The following is a 21,901-nucleotide window of genomic DNA, read 5'->3' as shown; positions in this document are numbered from 1 at the left end:
CTCATTTTTGCAAGTTTTTTTTTTTATGTTTATTTATTTTTAAAAGAGGGGGGAGAGGGACAGAGAGAGAGAGAGAGAGAGGGAGACCGATGCAGGGCTCGAACTCACGAACAGTGAGATCATGCCCTAAGCTGAAGTCGGACGCTTGACCGCTTGACCGTCGGAGCCACCCAGGCGCCCCTTTGCAAGTGTCTTTTGACGAGCAAAATATTTTAATTTCGATCAGGGCTTGCTTAATTTTGCTTTCGTATTTTTCCTTGCGTTTTCTCTTTGTCCTTTTTCGCGTCCTATGTAAAGTATCTGTGTCAAACCTCAGGCCATGTTTCTTCCAGACGTTTTTGTGGTTTTAGCTGCTGGTTTAGATCTCATGTTTTCCGTTCCTTATCTGGCTTCTTATCTTGTTCAAATCAATCACTGCCACCAGGTCTCTGAGCCGGGGCGTCAGGGGGGAGGAGAGAAACCGGGGTGCTATCCTTAGAAAGCACCACCCCCCCCTTGCGAATTTGGCCCTTGCCTTGAGTCTGGGGAAATTGGCTGATAGACACTTCCCTCTACTGATATAAAACTTCCCTAAATGATAAGGAGGCTTACTGCGCCACGGTTTTGGCTTTTTGAATGAAACAATATCTTTCGCGCTGACACCCGCTGTGCTTTTGGAGTTCACGCCAGGCAGATGGCCTGCTTGGGATTCTCTCGCTGCCTCTCTCTCTGACCCTCCCCCTGCTCGCACTCTCTCTCTCTTTCTTTCTCAAAATAAATACATAAGCTTAAAAGAAAAATAAATCAACTACGTACTGACTCCCGTGGGGCCTTCCGGAGAGTCTTGGAACACAGGGGTGGTTTGGGGCCCCCAACACAACCGGTACCCCTGATGGAGAGGAAAGACTGTGGAAGAAAAAGTCAGTAAAACACAGAGCACCCCACGTTGTTTGACTGTGTTTGCCCTTGAGGGGCCCGACTGGAATCACTTTACAAAATAAAAATTCTGCTGCACTGGGTAGGGAGAGAATGGGCAGATGTTCACAGATTTGGGGGCTCATGCAAATTCCAAATGCATATTTCCAGCCCCTGAATTCCAGATTTTTACATCCCAACTGCCTACTTGCCACCTACAGTCGGGTGTCTAACTGGCGTCTCAGACCAGAGCTCTGGATACCCGCCCCCATCTCTGCCCCCACCCCCCCCCCCCAAATCTGGAAATTGGAAGTTCCAGACCAGGCATAAACCTTGACTTTCTCCTTTTCCTTGTACGTCAGCCACTTTTGGTGGATTTCCTTTCAAAACGTATCCTGGATGCACCTGCCCCTCCCCACCTCCACCTGCGAGCCCTGGGGGAGCCAACATCACCTCCCGCTGGGGCGCCCTGGGGCCTGCCCCGCCTCCGTCGCCTGCCGCCTGTTCCCATCAACGCCACCAGGGGGCGCCAGCCCCTCTTCTGCTCAGAACCCTCCAGGGCTCCCGGATTAGTCTAAGCAGAGTCCTCACTGGGGACCCCTAGGGCCCACATGTTCTGGCCCCCTCCCTTATCTCCGATCTTACCCCTCCTCACAGAGTTTTTTGGTTTTTTTTTTTTAACTGAGGGATAATACACATAACAGAAATTAATCATTTTAAATCTTTTTTTGTTTGTTTTAATGTTTATTAGAGAGCGAGCAGGGGAGGGGGGGGAGAGAGAGAATCCTAAGCAGGCTCCACACTGCCAGCACGGAGCCGGACGAGGGGCTCGAACCCACAAACTGTGAGACCATGACCTGGGCCAAAACCAAGAGTCGGACACTGAACTGACCGAGCCGCTAGGCGCCCCTAAAATTAATCATTTTAGAGTGTACACGTCAGTGGCATTTAGTGCGTTCACAGAGCTTTTTCCTAATTTTGAAAATGACCCTTAAGCCATCATTTCTTCTAGGAAATTAATGGCGACGAGGGATAGGGGTCGTGCATGTGTGCGCGCGTGCACACTTTTGCGTAAATATCTCTTACGGTGTGTGAGCTTTTGTGTCTGACTTAGCATCACGTTTTCAAGGTTCCTCTCAGAGATTTTGCATGGGCTGTTCCCTCCGCCTGAACGCTTTTCCTTCCGACAGTCACAGGGCTGTCTCCTCACTTCCCTCAGATCTTTGCTCAAATATCGCTCCATCCCTGACGCTATCGAAAATGGTAACCCCTCCCCGGCCTTCTGTGTCCCCGCTTCCCCCTGGCACGTACGCCCTTGGCATCTTACGTATCTTACTCACGAATTGTGGATGCTGTCAGGTTGTCTCTCCCCTAGAAAGTGCGCTCTCTGGTTTTCTGTCGTGTCCTCCTCCCTCGTACGTGCCCGGCATGTGAAGCGGTGAGTGGCTTATGGCGGGCACCCAGCAAATACTTGTCAGATAAAGGCAGCCTTAAGCAAGTATATTTAGGGGCAGGCCTGGGTGGCTCAGTCGATTGAGCGTCCAACTTCGGTGCAGGTCATGATCTCGCGGTTTGTGGGTTCGAGCCCCGCATCGGGCTCTGTGCTGATGGCTCAGAGCCCGGAGCCTGCTTCGGATGCTCTGTCTCCCTCTCTCTCTGCTCCTCCCCCGCTTGCACTCTGTCTCTCTCTCTCTCTCTCTCAAAAATAAATAAACATTTAAAAAAAAAAAAAAAGAGTGTATTTAAGGGGCACCTGGGTAGCTCAGTTGGTTAAGCATCGACCTCGGCTCAGGTCCTGATCTCAAAGTTCATGGATTCGAGCCCCACATCAGGTTCCGTGCTGACAGTGCAAAGCGAACGAAGTCATTCGTTAGCACCACGAGGAATCCTTATCTTCCTCTCCCTGCGAGAATTCTCACCTCTTTCGAGGCAAGTACCAGGCGCTCAGAGTTCAGGCAAGTTTGGGGGGGAAGGTCGTGTTCTTTCCTGGCGGATTTTGGCTGATGCGAAGCATAGTTGCATCCTTAAAGGGGAAGGGCGTATTTCAGATTTTAAAGGTTTTAAAGGAAGGCTTGTAGGCTCTTCTTCCACTGGGGAGCGATTTGTCCAAAGTCCCACGGAGTTCTCATCGGTCCTCTTGTGTTTACACGGGGCATACGGTGCCAAGGACACTGGTACATTGGGCAGGGGGAGGGAACCCAGTGTGACTTATTCTGGCAGATATGGAGCCCGAAGGAGCGAGGACAAGTGTTCAGGCGGGGGCCACACCAAGGAGTACCTGTGTCTGTACCTGCAGAAGCCTAGGAACATCCGGGGGTGCTGGTGATATAGGTATTGACTCAGATGTCACCTCCTCAGGGAGGTGTTCCCTGACCATCCTTTTTTTTTTTTTTTCAAAGAAAAATAGTGAAGTGCACCCTTTTTACAAATTTGCTTTTTTTCCCACAGTAAAGTGGGCGAATTTTTTTTTTTTAATTAAAAAATTTTTAATGTTTATTTTTGAGAGAAAGGGTGAGAGCAGGGGAGGGGCAGAGAGAGAGGGAGACAGAGAATCCCACACAGGCTCCGCATTCGCGGTGCAGAACCCAATGCGGGGCTCAGACCCATGAACCATGAGATCATGACCTGAGCCGAAACCAAGAGTTGGACACTGAACTGATCGAGCCGCCCAGGTGCCCCCACAAAAAAAATGTTTAAAAGTAAGCTCTACGCCCGGCATGGGGCTTGAACTCACGACCCCCAGAGATCAAGCGTAGCACGCTCTCCCGGCTGAGCCAGCTGGGGCGCCTCGAGGGCGCAAATCTTAACCGTACAGCTTGGCGATTTTTTTCACGCACGTAAGGCCGTTGAACCACCTCCCAGATCAAGATACAGATGGTTTCCTTTTCCAAGAAGGTCTCTCATGCACGTTCCCTGTCAGTTTCCCTACGAGGATCACCAACGACCTACACCACCACACTGGTCTGGCCTGTTCTAGAACTTCGTGGAAATGGGAGTCCCACAGCATGCTGTCTCTGTGGATGCATGGATAAGCCATCAGTGGGTGGATATGTGGATGGGTGGATGGATTAATAGATGATAGATAGATAGATAGATAGATAGATAAAGATCCACTGATGGATGAGGGGGTGAACTGATGCCTGGCCACCCCTAGGGGTTTGAGGTGAGGTCTCAGCCTGACAATGGGGGAGGGCACAGGACAGGGGAACGGGGTGGGGTGGTCAGGTGGGAGGCTTGGTACCTCTGGCCCACAGAAGGTGACCAGGGCCCGTAGGGCACCTGTCTCCCAACCTTCTGGCCTCGCCCTCACTGCGACCTACACATGTCCCTCGCGGGCAGTGATCCGTGTCTGTCCTATCCTCCCGCAGGCCCTCACCCTTGAAGCCCCGCCCCCCGGCCGCCCCCTCCAGGTCTGCGACCCCGGCTCACCCCCCACTCCCCCACCCCACCAGGGCAAGGTCCTGGTACAGGCCCAAGTGGGGGGTTTATAACCAGTGTGGACAGATTGGTCAAGTCTCGTCGACTGCCCGGGACCTTTCAAGCCTCAAACGGCAGCCTGCAGGCCCGCAGACCCCCAGAAGACCCCCCTGGGCGGACCTAGAGAGACTTCTCGAATCTGCTCCTGCCCATTCAGAATGCATCAGCTTCCTCTCACCCGGGTCTGGCTTTCACCCCACTTGCTGCAGTGTGGCCCTTGGAGGGGTCCCGAGTAGGGGTGACGGGGGATTAGGGTCGCGCGGAAACCTCCCGGAACGGCTTGTTCCGGGCGCGGGCTCTAGGCGCCCCCTGGCGGCCACTGCCTCTCCCGCATCTCCACTCGCTTCCCCTTGAACTTGGGAGACCTGCATTTTGACCGTCAGAACCAGAGAAGGACGTTCGTGTTCACGCAGGACCACGGGCGGCGCCACGAGACCGCTCCGGGCACGGTCACCAGGGGCGTCCCCGCCCTGGATCCCCGAGGCAGTTCTCGGCAATGCAGCCCGGCCAGCCCTCCTCCCTCCGGGGGTACTTCCAGCCTTGTGGGGGGGGGGGGGGGGGCAGGAGTGGCTCATTTGCCCTCCTGGCCGCTTCCGCCGCCGAGTCCCTTTGCTGCCCCCCCTTCCCCTCCCTCTTCCCTCCGTCTCCCGCCCCTCTCGCTCCTCGTCTACATTCAACTCCTAGAACCCACTCCCACTGCCTCAAAGGTCACCCGTACCCACAAGCTGACCAGCCCCCTGTGCTCCAACCCGTGTCCAGCCACTTCAGCCACCTCGCCATTCACAAGGCTGATGGGAAGCTCCGGCTTCACGGGGCCAAAGTCCAACCCAAATTTCTCTGCCCCAAACCCAGGCTCTCCCATCTCCATTGATCCTTTACCTCGTGCCTCCTGCCTTCGCTCATTCCGTTTTCATGCATTCTGTCTCCCTCTCCATCTGCGCAACGGCCGGGGAGAGGGTAGAGCTGTACTTTTTGGAGTGTGTGTTCCCTCCTGTCCCATCTCAGTACAGGGCACCTCCCTCCACGCAAATGCTCTGCCAAGAACATCCCTGGCGCTATCCTCGACCTCCCTCTGGCCTTCGTACCAACACGCAGCCTCTGACACGATCTGTGCATTCTACCTCTCAAAAGACCTATCAAAGACCTGGCAAGTCCCCACCTCCATTGAGTCCTCACTGGTCCAGGAGCATCATCTCCTGCCTGGACTACTGCGGTTTGCCTTGTCGGTGGGTTCCCTGCTTCATCTCTGGCCCCCAACAATCCGTTCCCTGCCCACAGTCCGCGCGACTCTCTCCTCACGTGGTCCCTATGGCCCTGCATGACCCGGTCCCTGGTTGCAGCATGGGCCTCACCTCCCACGCTCTCTCCTTGACTGAGTTGCAGGCAGCCAGGTCTCCCTTGCCCTTCCAGAGATTCTCCACCCCAGGACCTTTGCACTAGCTGTTCTCGCCACCTGGAAAATTTCCCCTGTGATATCTGCATGGCTGCCGCCTTTGTTTTATCCCAGTCTCTGCTCAGATACCAGCTGCAGGAGAGGACCAGTATTTTGGCTTAATACTGAGCCCGAACGAGGCTGGGGACAAACGGAAGGGCTGTTTCAAAGGGACAGTGGACAGGGCTTGGGTTGGAATCTCAAATCTGGACACGTCTGGGCTAGTCACTCCCCTTCTCTGTGCTTCAGAGTCCTCGGCTGTAAAACAAAAACAAAGCGGGGAGGGTCACAGTATCTGGACACAAGCGTTTGGGACAGAAATGGCTTTGTACAGATGAAACAGGCATTAATTTTTAAAATGGCATTATTGCCATTAAGAGAGAGAATACATCATGTTGCCAGGCTTCTGCCCCGGGGGGAATCATGTAAGTGGGCTTCCAGACTTTGGCTCACGGGACTTTTGATCAGTCAACATTCCTCCTCGCCCCCTCAGCCCCCATGAACATACACAAAAGGTAAGGCACAGGGGGGTGGAGGAATCTTCAGCTGTCTGTCTGTCTGTGCTCCTGCCTCATTCATGGAGGGCTGGGCTCTCCAAGGGGAATGGAGGAAATCCTGGCTGGGCCCGGACTCTCTCAGCCAAGTCTGTGAGTCTGCGTGGCCATGGGTAAACGTCTTACCCTCTTTGGGCCCCCATCTCTGTTGCAGGCAAATGAACACGGCAAAAATGTCAACTTTTCACAGTGGTTTACTTTCCTTAGAAAGCTCCTTAGTATTTTAAAATGATTTTCCTGAGTATAAGAGCAACGCACGCTTGGGGGGGGCAGGGATCGGAGCTGGGATCGGGCATTTACACCGTGGGGGGCTGGAGCCGCGGATCTGGGCCACGTGCTCCGGAGTGACACCCAGGACGACAGCACAGAACCCTCCGAGGCCGCTGCCAGGACCGCTGGGTTCGAGGACACCCAGTCCTGGCCGTGGCCCCGGGGGTCTCCTCTGCCGCCCACGGGTCTGGAGGGAGTCCACCCGCGGGAGCCTGCCCTCTCCAGGAGGCGGCTGCGGGGGCGGCCGGGAGACCAGTCGCTGCCTCCAGCCTCTGCTGCCAGGGGTGCAGAGGTCGGTCGGGCCCACCCGGTGTCCCCTGCAGCGAGGAGCCCGGGAGGACCCGGAGAAGGTACAGAAAAGCGATGCAGGGAAGGAGGTAAGAATCCACCGTGGTTCACCTTCAGGGGCACAATCTCCACGCGCCTTTCTCTGTGCAGGTGTCTCCAGACGTCTTCACGCTGGTCAAGGTGCTACTGTGCCCTTGGCCCATTTAGCAGTTCTGAGACAGATCATCAGTATTTCCCCAGCTCATTAAAAATTTGTCCAAAAGCTGCCTCTTTAAAGATGGCGGTGAAACCTCCCAAGCGTAGACACACTACCTGTAAAAACCCGTTTCCTACTGTTCTGTATTTGGATGATTTCTGCGTCTCTTCTTAATCAAATAGAGCCAACAGCACACAGCTTCCTATATATGGAGGATTCTTTGTCCGCATCTGAATTCCTTTTTTGCTTTTGCTTTTAAGTAGGCTTCACATCCAGGGCGGAGCCCAGGGCAGGGCCTGAGCTCCCAACCCTAGGATCAAAACCGGAGCCAAGATCCAGAGTGGACGCTTAACCAATCGGGGAAACCGCTCTGGGGCCTCCGAATTCCTATTTTTAAAAAGGCTTTCTCCACGATAGAAGATTCGGGGAGGCTGGAAAAAGGTGGTGGCAAGGAGAGAGCACCCCCCGGAGTCCCCGCGCCCGCGGGACCGGGCGCTGGGGCGGGGACGGCGGCAGATTCCGTTTGCGTCTTTGCACAAAGCGGCTGACGTAAACACGTCCCGGTCGTTACTCGTGCGCCCGACCCCTCCGGGAGCGGCCGCGGAGGCTTCCTCCCGGAGCGGCCGGGCCTGCCCACGTCCATTGCCGCCTTTCTGTCCATTCTGCACAGCACTCGGGCCAACCTGCCTCGGCGTCGGGCCTCCCCCCAGACTTCCGGCCTTTGCTTAGGGCACGTTCCCAGGAGAGCGATCAGGGGTCAGAAGGGAAAGAGCATCTGCGAGGGGTCCCTGGCACAGACTGAAAGGTTCCAGTTTAAAAAAAAAAATAATAAACAACCCATCTTCGTTCTTTTCCTAACATTGTTAGAATAGCAAACGCTCACAGAATGTTCTCTGCTAAGGACGGTCACGGGCAGTCTCGCCCGATCCTTGTGGAAAGGCACCGTGAGGTACCGTGATGTCCATACTGCAGATGGGGACCGCGAGACACAGAGAGGTCGTGTAACCTTCACAAGGCTGCACAGCTAGCACGTAACACAGGGGGCTTTGAAATGAGGATGCCGGCTCCCACATCCGAGCTCTTAACACCTGCAGGCTGCATCCAGAGATGGGCCCCGTCCCTTCCAAGAGCCAAGTGCCCGATCTGCTGTATAGACGGGGGATTGCTTATTCAGCCAGGACCCAACGGATAGGTAGGTCTCCCATTTCTGCAGGACAGTCAGAGGCAGATCTGGATTTTGCGGTGCCCGAGGCTTTTACAATTTGCGGGACCTGCTTCAGGAAAAGTAACGCAGATTGAAAAGCAGGTGCGGGGCCGTGGAAGGAACCGGCGTGAACAGTCCTGACGCTTGGGCTCCATTACCATCACCCTCACGTGCACGTCCCGCCCCCCCAAATTATGCATTTGCAGCCGTAAAGTGGAGTTTCCCGTGTACCCCACCACCTAGATCACGTGTCGCTGTACTTGTTTCAAGAGGCCTCCGGGGACCTGTCCGTCTCTCCTGCCCTATTGTTCCTTGCATTTCAAAGGAAGCTGCAGACATCAGCATGGTGCCGGCAGATCTGCTTTCTCCCTTTGGGCGTAAAACTTGGATGTGAAACGTAATTTACGTGCAGAAGACCACCCACGCGTGCCTGTGCCGCAGACCCGTGTTCTGCACACACGGGAACAGACGCATTTCCCTAGGGGACGGACCGGCGCAGGCTTCCGGAGGGCTCTAAGGTCCAGGCTGCACCGGGCGTCCTCGGGGAGCTGGCCAGCCCCACCCCCAGGTACCCATGTACTTGGCGGATGCGCTGATGGCCACCTCTGGGCATTAAGAGTTTCCTCCCCTCTTCCAGAAGGTTCCTTGACGCTTATTCCCCAGAAGGGACTTACTGGGTCAGAGGCTGCGGCTTAGGGCTCTTTTCAGAGTGGCTTCCAACCCGTCCCCCGGCTCCCCCTCACACATATGCACAAAGAGCCATTTTACTGTCTGTACAACGTCCCTTTTTACTTTCAAGATGGGAGAGGGGGCGGGGCAGGAGCAGATCCTTAAAGCTGTGATGTTTTACCGGATATGGGAGGGAGTGGGGAGGGGGACCCTGCCATTACTCTCTCCCTTCACCCATTTTTTTTATAAACTGCTTGCTCTATTTTTATAAACATCTCATCCCAGAGAAACCTTTCCAAAAGCCACAAGAAAAAAGAGGGAAAGGCTAACAGAACACCACAAACACTGAATGCCTCTGACAAATGACACCTTACACGAGGCAAAAAGCCAAGAGCCTGGGAGAAATGTTTGCAACAGGCGTGACAGAGACTTCGGGATCCGTAACAAATAAAAAGCTACTGCAAGTAAACAAGAAAAATGACGAACAGTCTAAGAGGAAACTGGTCAAAAGCTTTGAACCAGCATTGAAGAAAGGGCCAATGATGGGAAGACACATATATATACATTCGACCTCTCTGGTAACCGGGCAGAATTTAACGAAAGACGTGAGATCAGACAGCAAGACGGCTGCAAGCGAGCAAGTGGGCCCCTACATTGCTGCAGGGTACAAATCAGCACCCACTACGTGGAGAACAATTTGGCCGAACCTATCAAATGACCTTTTGCACAGATCTTCCCTAGATTTTCCCAGAACTAAGTATGGTATGATCGTATCCGTGACCCAGCAAGGCCAAAACAATTCTATTTTCAGGGGCTCCTGGGTGGTTTGGTTGGCTAAGTGTCTGACTTCGGCTCAGGTCGTGATCTCACAGTTCACGGGTTCGAGCCCCGCGTCGGGCTCTGTGCTGACAGCTCGGAGCCTGGAGCCTGCTTCGGCTTCTGTGTCCTGCTCTCTCTCTGCCCCTTCCCCGCTCATGCTCTTTCTCTCAAAAATGAATAAACGTTAAAGATATTCTCTTTTTGTGCATCCATGGATATAATTTTACAGAATCACACGTGGAACTCAATGGAATCATTCACGCTGCCCTGCAGTGACAGCTACTTGGCAGGCAAGGGCGTGGGTCTCAATGGAGAGCAAAGGTCAAGGGCAGTTGTCACGGTGTTCTGGTATCCTTATGCACTGTATCTATGATTCACGGCGAGAAGATGGTCCTTTATTACTTGCAGAAAAAATGGTTTAAAAAAATTCTCTTTAGGGGCGCCGGAGTGGCTCAGTCGGTTAAGCGTCCAACTCCTGATCTTGGCTCAGGTCATGATCTCACGGTTCGTGAGTTCGATCCCTGCATCGGGCTCTGTGCGCACAGCATGGAATCTGCTTGGGATTCTGTCTCTCCCGCTTTCTCTGCCCCTCCAGTGCTCACGTGTTCTCTCTCTCAAAATAAAGAGACTTAAAAAAAAATTCTTTCTAAAGGTTTGGAGAGAGGGAATTAGTCCTTCTCACGTGCTTGTTTCCGCCCCATTTTAACGGGGAGGACTGCCCCCCACCCCGAACTGGGTTGTTGTGAGGGTCAGTGAGTGATTCCATCTCCTTAAAAGCACAGTAGGTGCTCAGCAAACGTTACCAACACGACAGGGCCATACGCAAGACCCGCCTCTTGTCACAGGGAAAGACGTGGGCTATTTCGCATCAGACACCCAGGTGTGATCCCTGCTGCGCCCCCCTCCCCGACCCCCCATACCCACCAAGCAGCCTGTAAGCCTCATTTCCTCTACCTGCTTTCCCTAAGATCTGGGTTCTCACCAGGTTTTAGGGAAGACGAATGTTCTGGTACCTGCGTCCCTATGTGCTAGGGAGGGACACACAGAGGAAGAAGCCGCCTCCAGGAGGGAGTCAAGCCACACACAAGGCCCAGGGTGTTGGTCAGAGGTGTTTTATTGCAGGGAGGGGGCTCCAGCATCCCGCGGTGGCTATAACCTGGGGACAGGGGAAAACGGTCAGAAGGTTTGAATCAGCACAGAAGAAAGTGCCAGTGAGATGAAGACATACTCAACCTCTGGTAACTGGGGTGTAACTGGGGCCTGAGGGTGCACGAGGGGAGGGAGAGCCCCATGGCCTCACCCGCTTGACACCCCCCGACTCTAGTCTGGGCCCTTCCATCTCCCTTTGGGGCCTCTCCCCGCCCCGGCTCTGGGTTCAAGTGCGTCTGGTGGGCTGCCCTCCCTGGGTCTGGCCAAGGGCTCGTTCTGATTTAAGCAGCTTAGAAGTGCTTCTGTCACAGCCGAGGGACCAGTCTGCCTGGCAGGGGAAGGGGAGGGCCACTCACTGGATCTCGCGGAACGCCCGCCTCTCCACGAGCTTCACTTTGTACTTGCGCCTGAACCTGCACAAGGGAAGGGAGAGGTGAGTAACCGGCAAGCCCGCCAAGCGCAGGGAGTTTCCCGACACCCTCGCTCCCCCCACCAGCCCCGAAGCCTCACTTGGCTCTCTCCCGAGGCTCGATCATGTTTCTCTTCTGGAAGCTCTTGAACCGGTCGCGGAGGATATTGCCTTCGGGCTGCGGGACGCAGAGAGGGAAGCCTCAACGGGGGGCCCTCTCACCTCTCCACGGGGCTCAGCCTGGCCCTGAGCTGGGGGGGGTGGCGTGTACGGAGGCACAGGCCCGGGCTGGGCGTGCAGGGATCAACGGGAGGGAAGGAGAGGGCACGTCAGGGAGGGCCAGAGGCCAGGGGGCGGAGGGCAGGGTGCACGGTTGGCACACTACTGAAGCAGAGCCGGTCGGAGCCCCGAGGCAGGCCAAACCGTGCGGTGCCCATGCTGCGGTGAGAAGCCGAGGGCCGCTGGGAGCCACGGCAGGCTCTGAGCCAGGGAGGGACAAGGCCCGTTCTGGGCTTTAGGGAGACCTCTCTGGCACTGAAGAGGGGGAAAGGGGGGGCCAGGAGACCAGGGGCTGGGAGGAAAGGCCTTCTGAGGGTCACAGGCTCAAACCCCCACACCAGCCGGCCCCTCACCCCCGAGGACCCCGTGCCCTCAGCCCCCAGGCATCAGCCCAACCGGCCCATCCCGGGGGCAGCCATGATGTCGCCCACAGCCCCTGGGGGCACGGGGAGCAAGGATGGGATCATCACCGGGCACGGGGGCCCCCCTACAGCACGTCACCCCACGTGGGCAAGTACCTTTAGGGTCCTAAGCGAGTCAGCGAGCTCCGAGCTGAGCTGCACGTCGATGTCGGGGTCCTGATACCTGGAGAACACGGGCGGGGGGCGTTCAGAGGATCCGCCTTGCCCAGGGCAGAGCCCAAGGGCCCCATTCGGGCAGTGGGCCTCGGAGAACGTGGGGCTTCGTGGGGGAAGAAGATGATCTCCCGGGAGGCCCCCCCGCCCTCACCCCCAGCCCGGCGGGCCTCACTTGAGCCGCCCCAGCCTGCGGGGCCTGTCCGCCTCGGCCAGTCTCCGCGCCCGCCGCTGCTCCCGCCGTCGCGCCAGCTCCGCCAGTCGCCTCGCCACCTGGGCCTTGATCCCACGCAGCCTGAAGAGCTCCTGGTGCCGCAGCCGGGCGGCCCGCACGGCAGCCTGCTGCACTCGCTGCGGGAGGGCCGGGCGGGTCAGTCAGGGGCCGGGCACGGGGCCGTCCCCGGGGGACCTTCCCTCCACCGGGCGGCCCCCTTCACAGCAGCTGTCTTCTGAGGCCCCCCTTCCTTACCCACGGGCGGCCCACAAATCCCACCCTCAAGTATCAGCACCAGGGCAGCACGGACTTGATCCCCACTGCACGTTCCCCACTGCGTCCTGAGCCCAAGTGGTGCCCGGAGGGAACCAGGAAACGGGTCTCGACTGACCAGAGCTGTGAGGACCGCAGACAGCACAAAAAAGCAGGCCGGGGGGTCAGAGAAGGCAGGCCGTGAGCACGGGAACAAGCAGGCCGCGGGGGCAGGAGAGGCCGGGGCCTGCGGTGCTCACCATCTTCTGGGCGGCCTTCTCCCGCCGCCGCTGCTGCTCGGTCTTCTTCTCCACGGTGGCCGGGCGCGCGGCCACGACTGAGGCCTCAGCTCCCTCGGCCTGCTCCCCTCCAGCCTCGGGCCCCTCGTCCTGGCCCTCGCCCGACTCCCCCTCCCCGTCGGACTCCTCCAGCAGCCCCTGGCACATCTCCTGGAATGTAGACTCCTGGAGGGGGAGGGGCGGAAGGGACAGGAAGCGGGGTGTCAGGGGCCGGGCACCCCGAGGGCCAGGGTGGGCGGGGCCGGGGAGAGGAGCAGGCGGGGCGTGGGCTCACCTGGGTGGCAGCCTGCTCCGGGCTGGGCAGGGCCAGCTGCCGCTGCAGCCTCTCTGCCTGCTTCTGCCGCTGCAGCTCGACCTCGTGGGCCGCCAGGAGCAGGGTCTGGAGAGGAAGGGGTGGAGGTGAGGACCCGGGGGTCACAGACAGACCGGGCCCTCTCACCTCCCATCGGCGCCCCCAGCGCCCAGCCCCTCCTCCCCTCCAGGGTCTCCCCAAGCAGCCAGGAGGGACTCTGCTCCCAAACCACCCTCTGCTCCTTGAAGGCCGGCCGGGTCCCTGCCCACGGTAAGGTTTCGTTTACGTGACACACAGAACAGGCGATTCTGTAAAGAGATCTGCGGGAAGGACAGCGGTGGCCGCCTAGGGAAGACGGGGCAGGGGCGGGGGGTGATGGCTGACGGGCGCCCTACTCTGTCAACGTTCTAAAAACCCTGAGACCGCGCCAGAAGCGGGCGAATCCTGAGGCTGAGGGCGGTCTCTGCAACACCGTCGGGCAAAGACTCAAGACAGACTGCTCTTCCCAGGTCCCCCCCCCCAGCGCCCACGTCAGGCTGGACTCAACGACCGCGGCCACAGGCCCCTCTGCTCGCGAGCAGCCTCACCCCACTAACGCTCGCTGTGACGGGGCCTCTGCACCTACAGGTGAGGACCCCGCTCTCTCCATTCCCGGGGGGCCACGAGACACCCTCTTCGTGAACGAGGCTGAACCGCACCCGCCCGCGTGTCCCGCATCTACCGGACCTGCATTTCTCTCCGGGAACCTGTGCTCTCCCGGGGGACAAAGGGCTCGTCCCCCGTCCACGACCCCCGCGGTTAACAGAATCTGCGTGACAAACGGGGACTCTCACAGCCAGGTTCTCCCATTGCTAAACTATCCTAGGCCTTAGAGAAATCTCGCTGGTCAGGCTGCTCACCGTTCACTGAGACCTTTTGCGTCCCTGTCCCGTGGACCGCCCCCCAAAGGTGGCCTGGACTCATGTACCTCCGGGTCTTTGTACACGCTGTTCCTGAAACACCCATTCCCCTGTTCCCGTGGCAAACTCCTCCTCAGACATTTGGTCGAAGCTCTGATGTCCCCCTCCTCCAGGAAGCCCTCCCTGACCCCCAAGTCTGGATTTGGCAACCCCTCTGGGTCATCACTGTCTGGGAATGGGTCCGTCCCCCCACCCCCACCGGACCACGAGCCCCAGGGGGGCAGGCCGGGGGCTGCCTCAGTCCCCGCCGACTCCCCAGCAGCGGTGGGCACAGAGGAAGTGCCTGGCGAGGGCACCAACCAAGCGGCCAGGCGACGACGGAGGAGGGACCCGCTCAGGGCCACGTACCTGGTGGTCCTCAAAGGACGGGTTGTAGGAGGCCCCGGCGGGCGTCACCTCCACGGCAGGGACCTGGGAGGGCTTGGCGTGCAGATGTGGCGGCCGCTGCAGGAGGACAAGGCAGGATGAAGCCCGGGAGCCCAGGACCCGAGAGCCCACAAGCCGGTGCGGGACTCCAGGCTCGGAAGATGGCAGGGGCCTCAGCAGCGCCCACAGCCTTCACACCGGGAGGGGCCTGTGCGTCCGGCATCCAGAGCAACGGACACCGGCTACCCACCCGCTATGCTACCCTCGGGAGCCACGTCCCCAGGACGAGCGAGCGCCCTGCAGGCAGGGGCTCTGCCTGCCTTCCCTGAGCAAAGCCCCTGTGACCCCCGTGGGGGGCAGCAGTTGCCGAAACACAGGGTACACGGCACCTGTCGCTGACGCCTGCGGCAATGTTGGCAGAGGGCGCGAGGCTGTCTGACCTGCCTCTGACCTGCGTCGCTCAGAGCAGGGCGCGGGTGACACGGGGCTGACGGAGACCCCAAGTGTGGCCCTGGGCCCTGCGGGAGCTCGTGACAAAGGCGGGAGGTGGTTGCCTGGGTGGCACGGTCCGTTAAGCACCTGACTCTTGGTTTCAGCTCAGGTCGTGATCTCCCGGTTCGTGGGTTCAAGCCCCGCATCAGGCTCTGGTCTGACAGCTTAGAGCCTGCTTGGGATTCTGTCTCCCTCTCTTTCTCTGCCCTCCCCCGCTCGCACTCTATCAAAAATAAGGAAACATTTAAAAAAAGAAAGAAAGGTCCACCCAGACGGAATCTGAAGGCAGAGGCCGTCAGTCTCCAGCAGAAGCCCGGGGGGAGCCCTGGAAGAAGCCCTCTGGCTCCCGCCCTCTCCCCACACCCACCGCCCGCGGGTCCCAGGGCTTCCGCCCAGGCGTGTCTCGCCTCCGTCCCTGCACCCCCACCCCCGCACGCCACAATCCCACCTCCAGACCTGAACGTGGCCCCCACCTCTCCTGCACGAAACCACTCAAAATAAAACTCTGAAACCTGAGTGGTGCTCCCTCCCACCAGGCCGGCCTCCTCCCCAGCCTGCTGCACGAACCCACCCTGGTGTCCCCCAGTTCCCTGCCCCCCATCTAGGTACAGCTGCCACCCCCAGTTAACTGGCCAAAACGGGCTTCTTTTCAGCGACCTTCGCCCATCTCCCCGGGGCACCTCCTGCTGACCGCCAGCCTGCTCTCTCCTCCGGTTCAGAGGCACCAGGTTCCCGCACGTGGGGTCTTGGCCACAGGCAGAGACTGAGGCGCCAGGGCCCCTGTGCAGAGCAGCTCCTAGCACCCCAGCCCTCCCCCGAGCAGTCCCCCAGGACGCCCTGCTGCCGCGGTCTCACCTTCACTCCTTTCTTCTTGGTCTGCTCCAGGAAAAAGGCGTCCTGGCCAGCCAAGGGTCGGTCCAGGAGGTCTGTGGAGGCAGTGAGGGGTGGCTGCTGGGGGCTTTCCAGTGTGGCCCGAAGGGCTCCCTCTGATCCCTCCCCCTTCACAAAGAGAGCACTGAAGCACACACGAGAAAAGGACTCGGGCTCCAAGGGATTTTGAGTGCCAGGCAAAACAGCATATGGAGAGATCCAGAAAGCAGAAGGGAGCCGAGGCTGAGGGGCACAGGGTGCCCTCAGGAAAGGAAAGCCACTTCCAGATGCTGAACTCTGCTGAGGCTCACCAAATACACGCTTGCAGAGCGCTTCTCTTAAACACTGTGCTCTTGTGCGGTACACAACCTGCACAAATGGGCATGGCAGCCCAGTCCCCACCCACAAGTGACAGCAAGGGTACTACTCACTGTCTTTGGCCCAGAGGTCATAGAAAGGCCGCTCAACGGTGTCTTGGGGCCCGGGCTTGGCTTCGATCGCAGGAGGGTTCCGAAGCCGGGCCTGTGCCTTGCGCACCTCCCGGGGCAGCTCGCCCTGTTTGGCCAGTTTCTCCCATAGCTGCTCCTTCCGTTTGAGCTTTCTGGCATTGGGGACCTGGTGAGCAAGGACACTGGGGCGAGGAGGAGCAGCAAGTTGGAGTGGGTGAGGCAGAGGCCTGGCTCCTCCCGGTCGGGCTCCCCCACAACCCCCTGCTCAGCAGCTCCCGTCCCAAGCACCCTCTCCAAGGCGAAGCTCCTCGTGGATCCTCCTACCCCTCCTGCCTAGCTTCAGAGCCCATCTCCCCAGGTCCGTCTCCAGCCCGGGCGTCTGCCCTGACCAGAGAGCCAACAACACAACGGCCTCCGCAGCCCTCGCCCTGCAGGCCTCCCGGGCAGCTCAGCCGTCACCTCAAAACAGACCTCAGGTTTGCTCCCACAGCCACTCCTCCCACATCCCCACCTCAGGAGCCGCCCGCCGTCCACTCCATCACCGGTCCAACCTCCCCTCCTTCAGACCTGTCACCAAGCCAGCCCGACGGGCCTCCGGACGGCCCCCCTCCACCCCGAGCTCCTGGCCGGGCCTGGGCCCTGCACTTGCCTGCCTCGGCCACCACGCCCCAGCCTGCACCTCGCTTCCCCCAATCTGCCCCCCCAAAGCCGCAGGCCGCGCCCCGTTCCTCTCTTCCAAGTGACCCTCACCTGCCCCACCCCCCGGAACTCCTCAGGGCCAGAAAGCGAGTGGCAGCTGCTGTGAAGACGGAAAGACGGCTCCGGGGGTGGCGGGACACTCACTCTTTGGGGACAGGGACCTTGGACGTGTTCTCTAGGACGAGGTCAACGCGAAGGGGTTTCTTGAGTAGAAGTGACCTTTTCTGGCTTTTGGTTCTCTTCTTGTTCAGCTCTGGGAGCGGAAAGGAGAGGAACCCAAGGCTCAGGCCTCCTTACTTCCCGACCCCCTCACCCCAGCGCAGACATGGCGGGGGGGGGGGGGCGACCCCAGGCTTCTACCTGAGGACAGACGTGCCCAAGGTGTCCAGGCTCCGACCACCCCCACCCCCATTTCCCGGGCAGCCCTGTGCTGGGAGCAAAGAGTCAGACCCACAGCCCTGCCCACTAGAGGCTTCCGGACAAGGCACAAAAAACGGCCACAAAAACAGAAACGCTAACGAGAAAGAAGGCGACCAAGTGACAAGGAGACTCAGGACCCAAAAGAGCTGATCCTCAGCACGACAGTTTTCTGCCTTTTTCGACTGAGCGTGAAAGGCAAGAACCCCAGGACAAAAGATACTAGGGCAGAACCCACGCCCTTCCGTTTTCTACGCTCCTTCACAACACAGACTTCGCTCATCTCTGCTCCCACAATGAGAACACTAACGCCTACCTCCACGATCGTCTGGAAAGGTAATCGCTATTTTTTAAAATTATTTACTGACAGTGCGCACGAGTGTGTGGGGGGGGGGGGGGGCAGTGGAGACAGAGAGAGACAGAGAGAATATCCCAAGGACACGACCCGTGAGATCCTGATCTGAGCCAAACTCAAAAGTTGGCCGCTTAACCGCCAGTCACCCAGGCACCCTGAAAAAGGAATTATTGCAACACAGACACGGCGATCACCCGGGAAAGCCCATGATCGCTATTATCGTCACCCACCCAGCCTTTTTTTCTCTCCCTTGTGTCCCCAGGACCTGAAACTGAGAGCCACGAGTCAGTCAGTCACATGCCGTTGGAATTGCTGTCGCACTGGAATGGAGCCCGTAAGCCACAGCCAGACTGACAGGCCACGAACAGTGCCTATGCGTTTCCTTTCTGTTTTTTGTACACGACATTTTTTTAACGTTTATTTTTGAGAGAGAGAGAGAGAGAGAAAGTGCACGCCAGCGCGCAAACAGGGGAGGGGCAGAGGAGAGGGAGACAGAGATTCAAAGCAGGCTCCGGGCTCACGGCAGAGAGCCTGATGGGGGGGGGCTCAAACTCGCTCACTGTGAGATCATGACCTGAGCTGAAGTTGGACGCTTAACCAACTAAGCCACCCAGGCGCACCTAGCTTTCTTTTTCAAGCCGAAAGCAGGGGCACTTAGGTGGCTCAGTCCGTTGGGTGTCTGACTTGGGCTCAGGTCACGATCTCGGTTTGTGGGTTTGAGTCTCGTATCTGGATTTGCGCTGACAGCGTGGAGCCTGCTTCGGATTCTCTGTCTCCCTCTCTCTCTGCACCCCGCCCCATGCACGTTAAAAATTTTTTTTTTTTTTTTTTTTTTTTTTTTTTTTTTTTTTAAATCTAAGGCAGGACCTATAAACTGCTCCTCCTCTGTTCCCAGAGAGACTTCACACTGGCCACAGTAGGCCTTTGCGACCACCCTAGGGCAGGTCCTGACTTCCCCTCACTGTTCACACACCAGGTCAGCTCACTTCTGTGAACATCGATCGCTTCGACATCATCATCTCTCGCTTGCTCAAAGGTTCCTGCACCTCAAAGCAGTGCCCTCCCTCTTTTCCTTTCGCCGAGACACCTCTTCTCGTATTCCTTAGAACAGAGCCGGGGACTGGACTCCTACGTGCTCCCCGAAGGTATCCTGTTGTGCTTGCCACGCTCATAAAAGCAGACCCCTTCGCTTGTTTTCTAGCCCTTCCTTAAAGCAGACGTCTACTCCTGGTCTGTTTTTCTCCTGACGGGAAGCCTGCTGCGCACTCCAGTAACCCCTCACTCACCTCTCCAGCCCTTTCCGCGCCACCCTGCCTTTTGGCAGATAAAGGCGCGCAGATTAGCACGAGCTTCTTACCTACTCATCAGAGCAGATCCGCTTATTCTTATTAAGCCGCATCTCACGAAAAACAGTCTCCTCCCTTACAGCAAGGCTTTGACTTTGCCTTTCTGCAAAGTTAACGAGAGCCCTGCTACTTTCCGTCTCCTCTACTCAGGGGCAGACCCCTACCGGTCTCTCCGTGCATTGAGAGCTGGGATGCCTCAAGAACACCTGACTTGCTATCTTTAGCTTCCTTTCTGTACGGTCCAGGTCCTCGTTTACGGCAAAGCCTCTTTCTAGCAGATGTCTGCCATCCAAGCCATGATATTAACAGAGACTCTCGAAAAGGCTGAGATGGGGGAGACAAGGCCCCAGCAGGCGCCGCTGAAAGCTCCCTACCTTTTTGCTTGGCGCCGGTGTCCACGAAGAAGAGTTTCTCATCGGGGGCCTCGGATACCAAGCCACTGGGAGACGGGAATGCAGAAGGTCAATGTTGGGAAGGATGCAAGCTGCCGGGGGGTTAACGTCTCTGGGACCCAGCTTTCCCCCGCTGTTAGGCTCATTCAAGCACCTTCTTCCCGCCATGCGTTCCCTCCAGGCTAAAGCCTTTCCCTTCGCTTTACATAACTTGCTACTGAACAGACCGTAAAACTTAAAATATTAAGCTAAGGTAGGTGCACGGATCGTATTTACACTACAGTTATTATTTACCTGAAACCTAACTTCACACTGGTGGTCCTACACCCAGTAATCTTATCAGTCCCCCAACCTCCCGCCCAGAGTCCCCAACTTCCCCAGAGGTGCCCGAAACGGACGCTCCCAGGCCCCCAGGAGTCCCCCCCGCCCCCCCCGCCCCAAGCACGCTGGGCCTCGCACCCCGCCACGCGGAACGGCGCCCGGCTCCCGGAAGTCCCGCCCCACGCACCCGCTCGTGCGCTCCTGCAGCCGCACGTCTTCCAGGAACTGGTCGACCTCCAGCCCCAGCGGCTCCTGAGCGAGCCGCCGCCAGCCTCGCTTTTTATTTCTTGGGCCTCGCCGCCGCCGCCTCAGCGCCGGGTCCACCGACGTGGGCCGCAGCCCCAGAAAGCCGGAATCGGCTTCATTTTTCGAGCACCGTCCGCCGCCGCCGCCACCGTCTCCCGGCGCCATCTTGGCAAAGGAAGTATTCGGCCGCGAGCGCCCCTCAAAGCGGATTTGTGGCATGCGCGCGCAGATCTCCCGCCCCCTCCCATGACGTACTTCCTGTTGCCTCCATCTTGGTAAAGTGGCTGGAGCGGCAAGGGGGAGGAGATAAGGGGTAAATGTCTCCTCCCTCCTATGCAAATTCCTCTCGTCTGTGGGTCGTAGGTTCGCGGCTCTAACCCTAGGCAAACGCTTTTCCGGCTGCCCAGGAATTCTTTTTTTTTTTTTTTTTTAAAGTCTGCGTGTATTTTTAATTTTTTTTATTTAAAAATTGTAAAGCTTATTTATTTTGAGAGAGAAAGGCAGGGAGGAACAGAGAAAGAGAGAGAGAGGAAGAGAGAGAATCCAAGCAGGCTCCACAGTCAGCACAAATCTGGCCCGATGTAGGGCTCAAACTCAAGAACTCTGAGACCATGACCTGAGCTGAAATCAAGAGTGGGCCTCTTAACGGACTGAGCCACCCAGGCGCCCCTGTATTTTATTTTATTATCTTTAATACAGTTTTCTTTAAAAAGAAAGAGCCGTGGATGGCAGATTGGGCAGAAGGCACACCCTAGTCTCAGAATGGCCTCTCAGTGTTCTAATTCCCAAATCTTGGAAATCCAAGAGCTTTCGGAAATGTCGAGGGTGGGAGCCCAGAACCTCGTTTGCGAGGAGTGTTCGAAACATACTGTTAGAAGTGCAGGCTCCGAGGGATGCTTGGGTGGCTCGAGTTAAGCATTGGACTCCGGCTCCGGTCATGATCTCCAGGTTGGTGAGTTCGAGACCCGCACGGGGCTCTGTGCGGACAGCTCAGAGCCTGGAGCCTGCTTTGGCTTCTGTGCCTCCCTCTCTCTGTGCCCCTCCCGTGCTCACGCTCTGTCTCTGTCTCTCAAAAATGAATAAACGTTTAAAAAATATATATAAAAAGAGGAGCAGGCTCGGAATCCTTAATCTTGGACAAGCTGCTTAGCTGTGCCTCACTTTCCTCATCTGTGAAATAGGGATAACGGTACATCTGCCTTATAAATTGTTCAGGAGGCGAAACGAGATCATTAAACGCACGCCTGGCGTCTAAACGTCTAAACGTTAGCTACTGTTACTGCCTCGCCCCCTGGGACCTCGTCTTAGCATCAACTGATCTTTGCTGTTTACAAACAAGGAAGGAAGCTCGGAGGCCCTTGGGCGCTGGCAACCGTTCCTCGGGATTCAGAGCCTCACACGGGCCGTTCGGGAATGGAAAAGGAAGAAGGGACAGAGAGGGAGGGCGTCCAGCTGGATCCTTGCGCTGGGCGTTGGCAGGGTGACCTGCCCGGGGCCCTGAGCCTCTGCGCCCGGGACCGCCCGCCGGCCTCGCACAGGGGTCTCCGCGCGCAGCCCGCGCAGCTCCCGTGTGGCCGCCAGGGGGCGCTGGGGGGCCGCGAAAGCGGGGCGAGCGCGCGTGGGCGGGAGGAGCGCGCGGCCAGCGTGTCCCGGGCGCCGTGGGTGTGGTCTGGGCGTGCGTCGGGGGTTCAGCCCGCGGGGTCTGCGGCGGAGCCAA

At 57.9% G+C, this 21,901-nt stretch overlaps 1 protein-coding gene and 2 non-coding genes across 3 annotated transcripts; all 3 read right to left on the bottom strand.

Annotated features, from left to right (window-relative positions):
- Window positions 1–11,304: 11,304 nt before the first annotated feature.
- NOP53 (NOP53 ribosome biogenesis factor) lies at window positions 11,305–20,372 on the bottom strand. Its single transcript, XM_053905546.1, has 12 exons — window positions 20,126–20,372; window positions 19,600–19,664; window positions 17,252–17,360; window positions 16,391–16,590; window positions 15,945–16,015; window positions 14,580–14,675; window positions 13,255–13,359; window positions 12,942–13,145; window positions 12,391–12,566; window positions 12,159–12,225; window positions 11,463–11,539; window positions 11,305–11,365 (listed from the first exon to the last, which is right to left on the bottom strand). The coding sequence occupies exons 1-12, from the start codon at window positions 20,347–20,349 to the stop codon at window positions 11,305–11,307; spliced, it is 1,455 nt and encodes a 484-aa protein (XP_053761521.1). The 5' UTR covers window positions 20,350–20,372.
- Window positions 12,008–12,116, bottom strand: LOC128778144 (small nucleolar RNA SNORD23). Its single transcript, XR_008423512.1, has one exon. It is a non-coding gene; the product is annotated as a small nucleolar RNA SNORD23 (small nucleolar RNA).
- Window positions 18,130–18,252, bottom strand: LOC128778143 (small nucleolar RNA SNORA54). The gene has a single exon (XR_008423511.1). It is a non-coding gene; the product is annotated as a small nucleolar RNA SNORA54 (small nucleolar RNA).
- Window positions 20,373–21,901: the final 1,529 nt, after the last annotated feature.

Source organism: Panthera pardus, unplaced genomic scaffold (genome assembly GCF_024362965.1).
Source record: "Panthera pardus isolate Hobbes unplaced genomic scaffold, ASM2436296v1 HiC_scaffold_18, whole genome shotgun sequence".
Lineage (NCBI taxonomy): Eukaryota > Metazoa > Chordata > Mammalia > Carnivora > Felidae > Panthera > Panthera pardus.
The sequence above is the reverse complement of the archived record's forward strand: the minus strand, read 5'-3'. Positions and strand labels throughout refer to the sequence as shown.

Coding starts and splice junctions, on each gene's coding strand:
- NOP53 (XM_053905546.1), bottom strand. CDS start 20,349: ATGGCGCCGGGAGACGGTGGCGGCGGCGGCGGACGGTGCTCGAAAAAT. Junction 16,591..17,251: donor AAGGTCCCTGTCCCCAAAGA/GTGAGTGTCCCG, acceptor TCCTCGCCCCAG/TGTCCTTGCTCACCAGGTCC. Junction 11,540..12,158: donor ACTCGCTTAGGACCCTAAAG/GTACTTGCCCAC, acceptor TGCGTCCCGCAG/CCCGAAGGCAATATCCTCCG.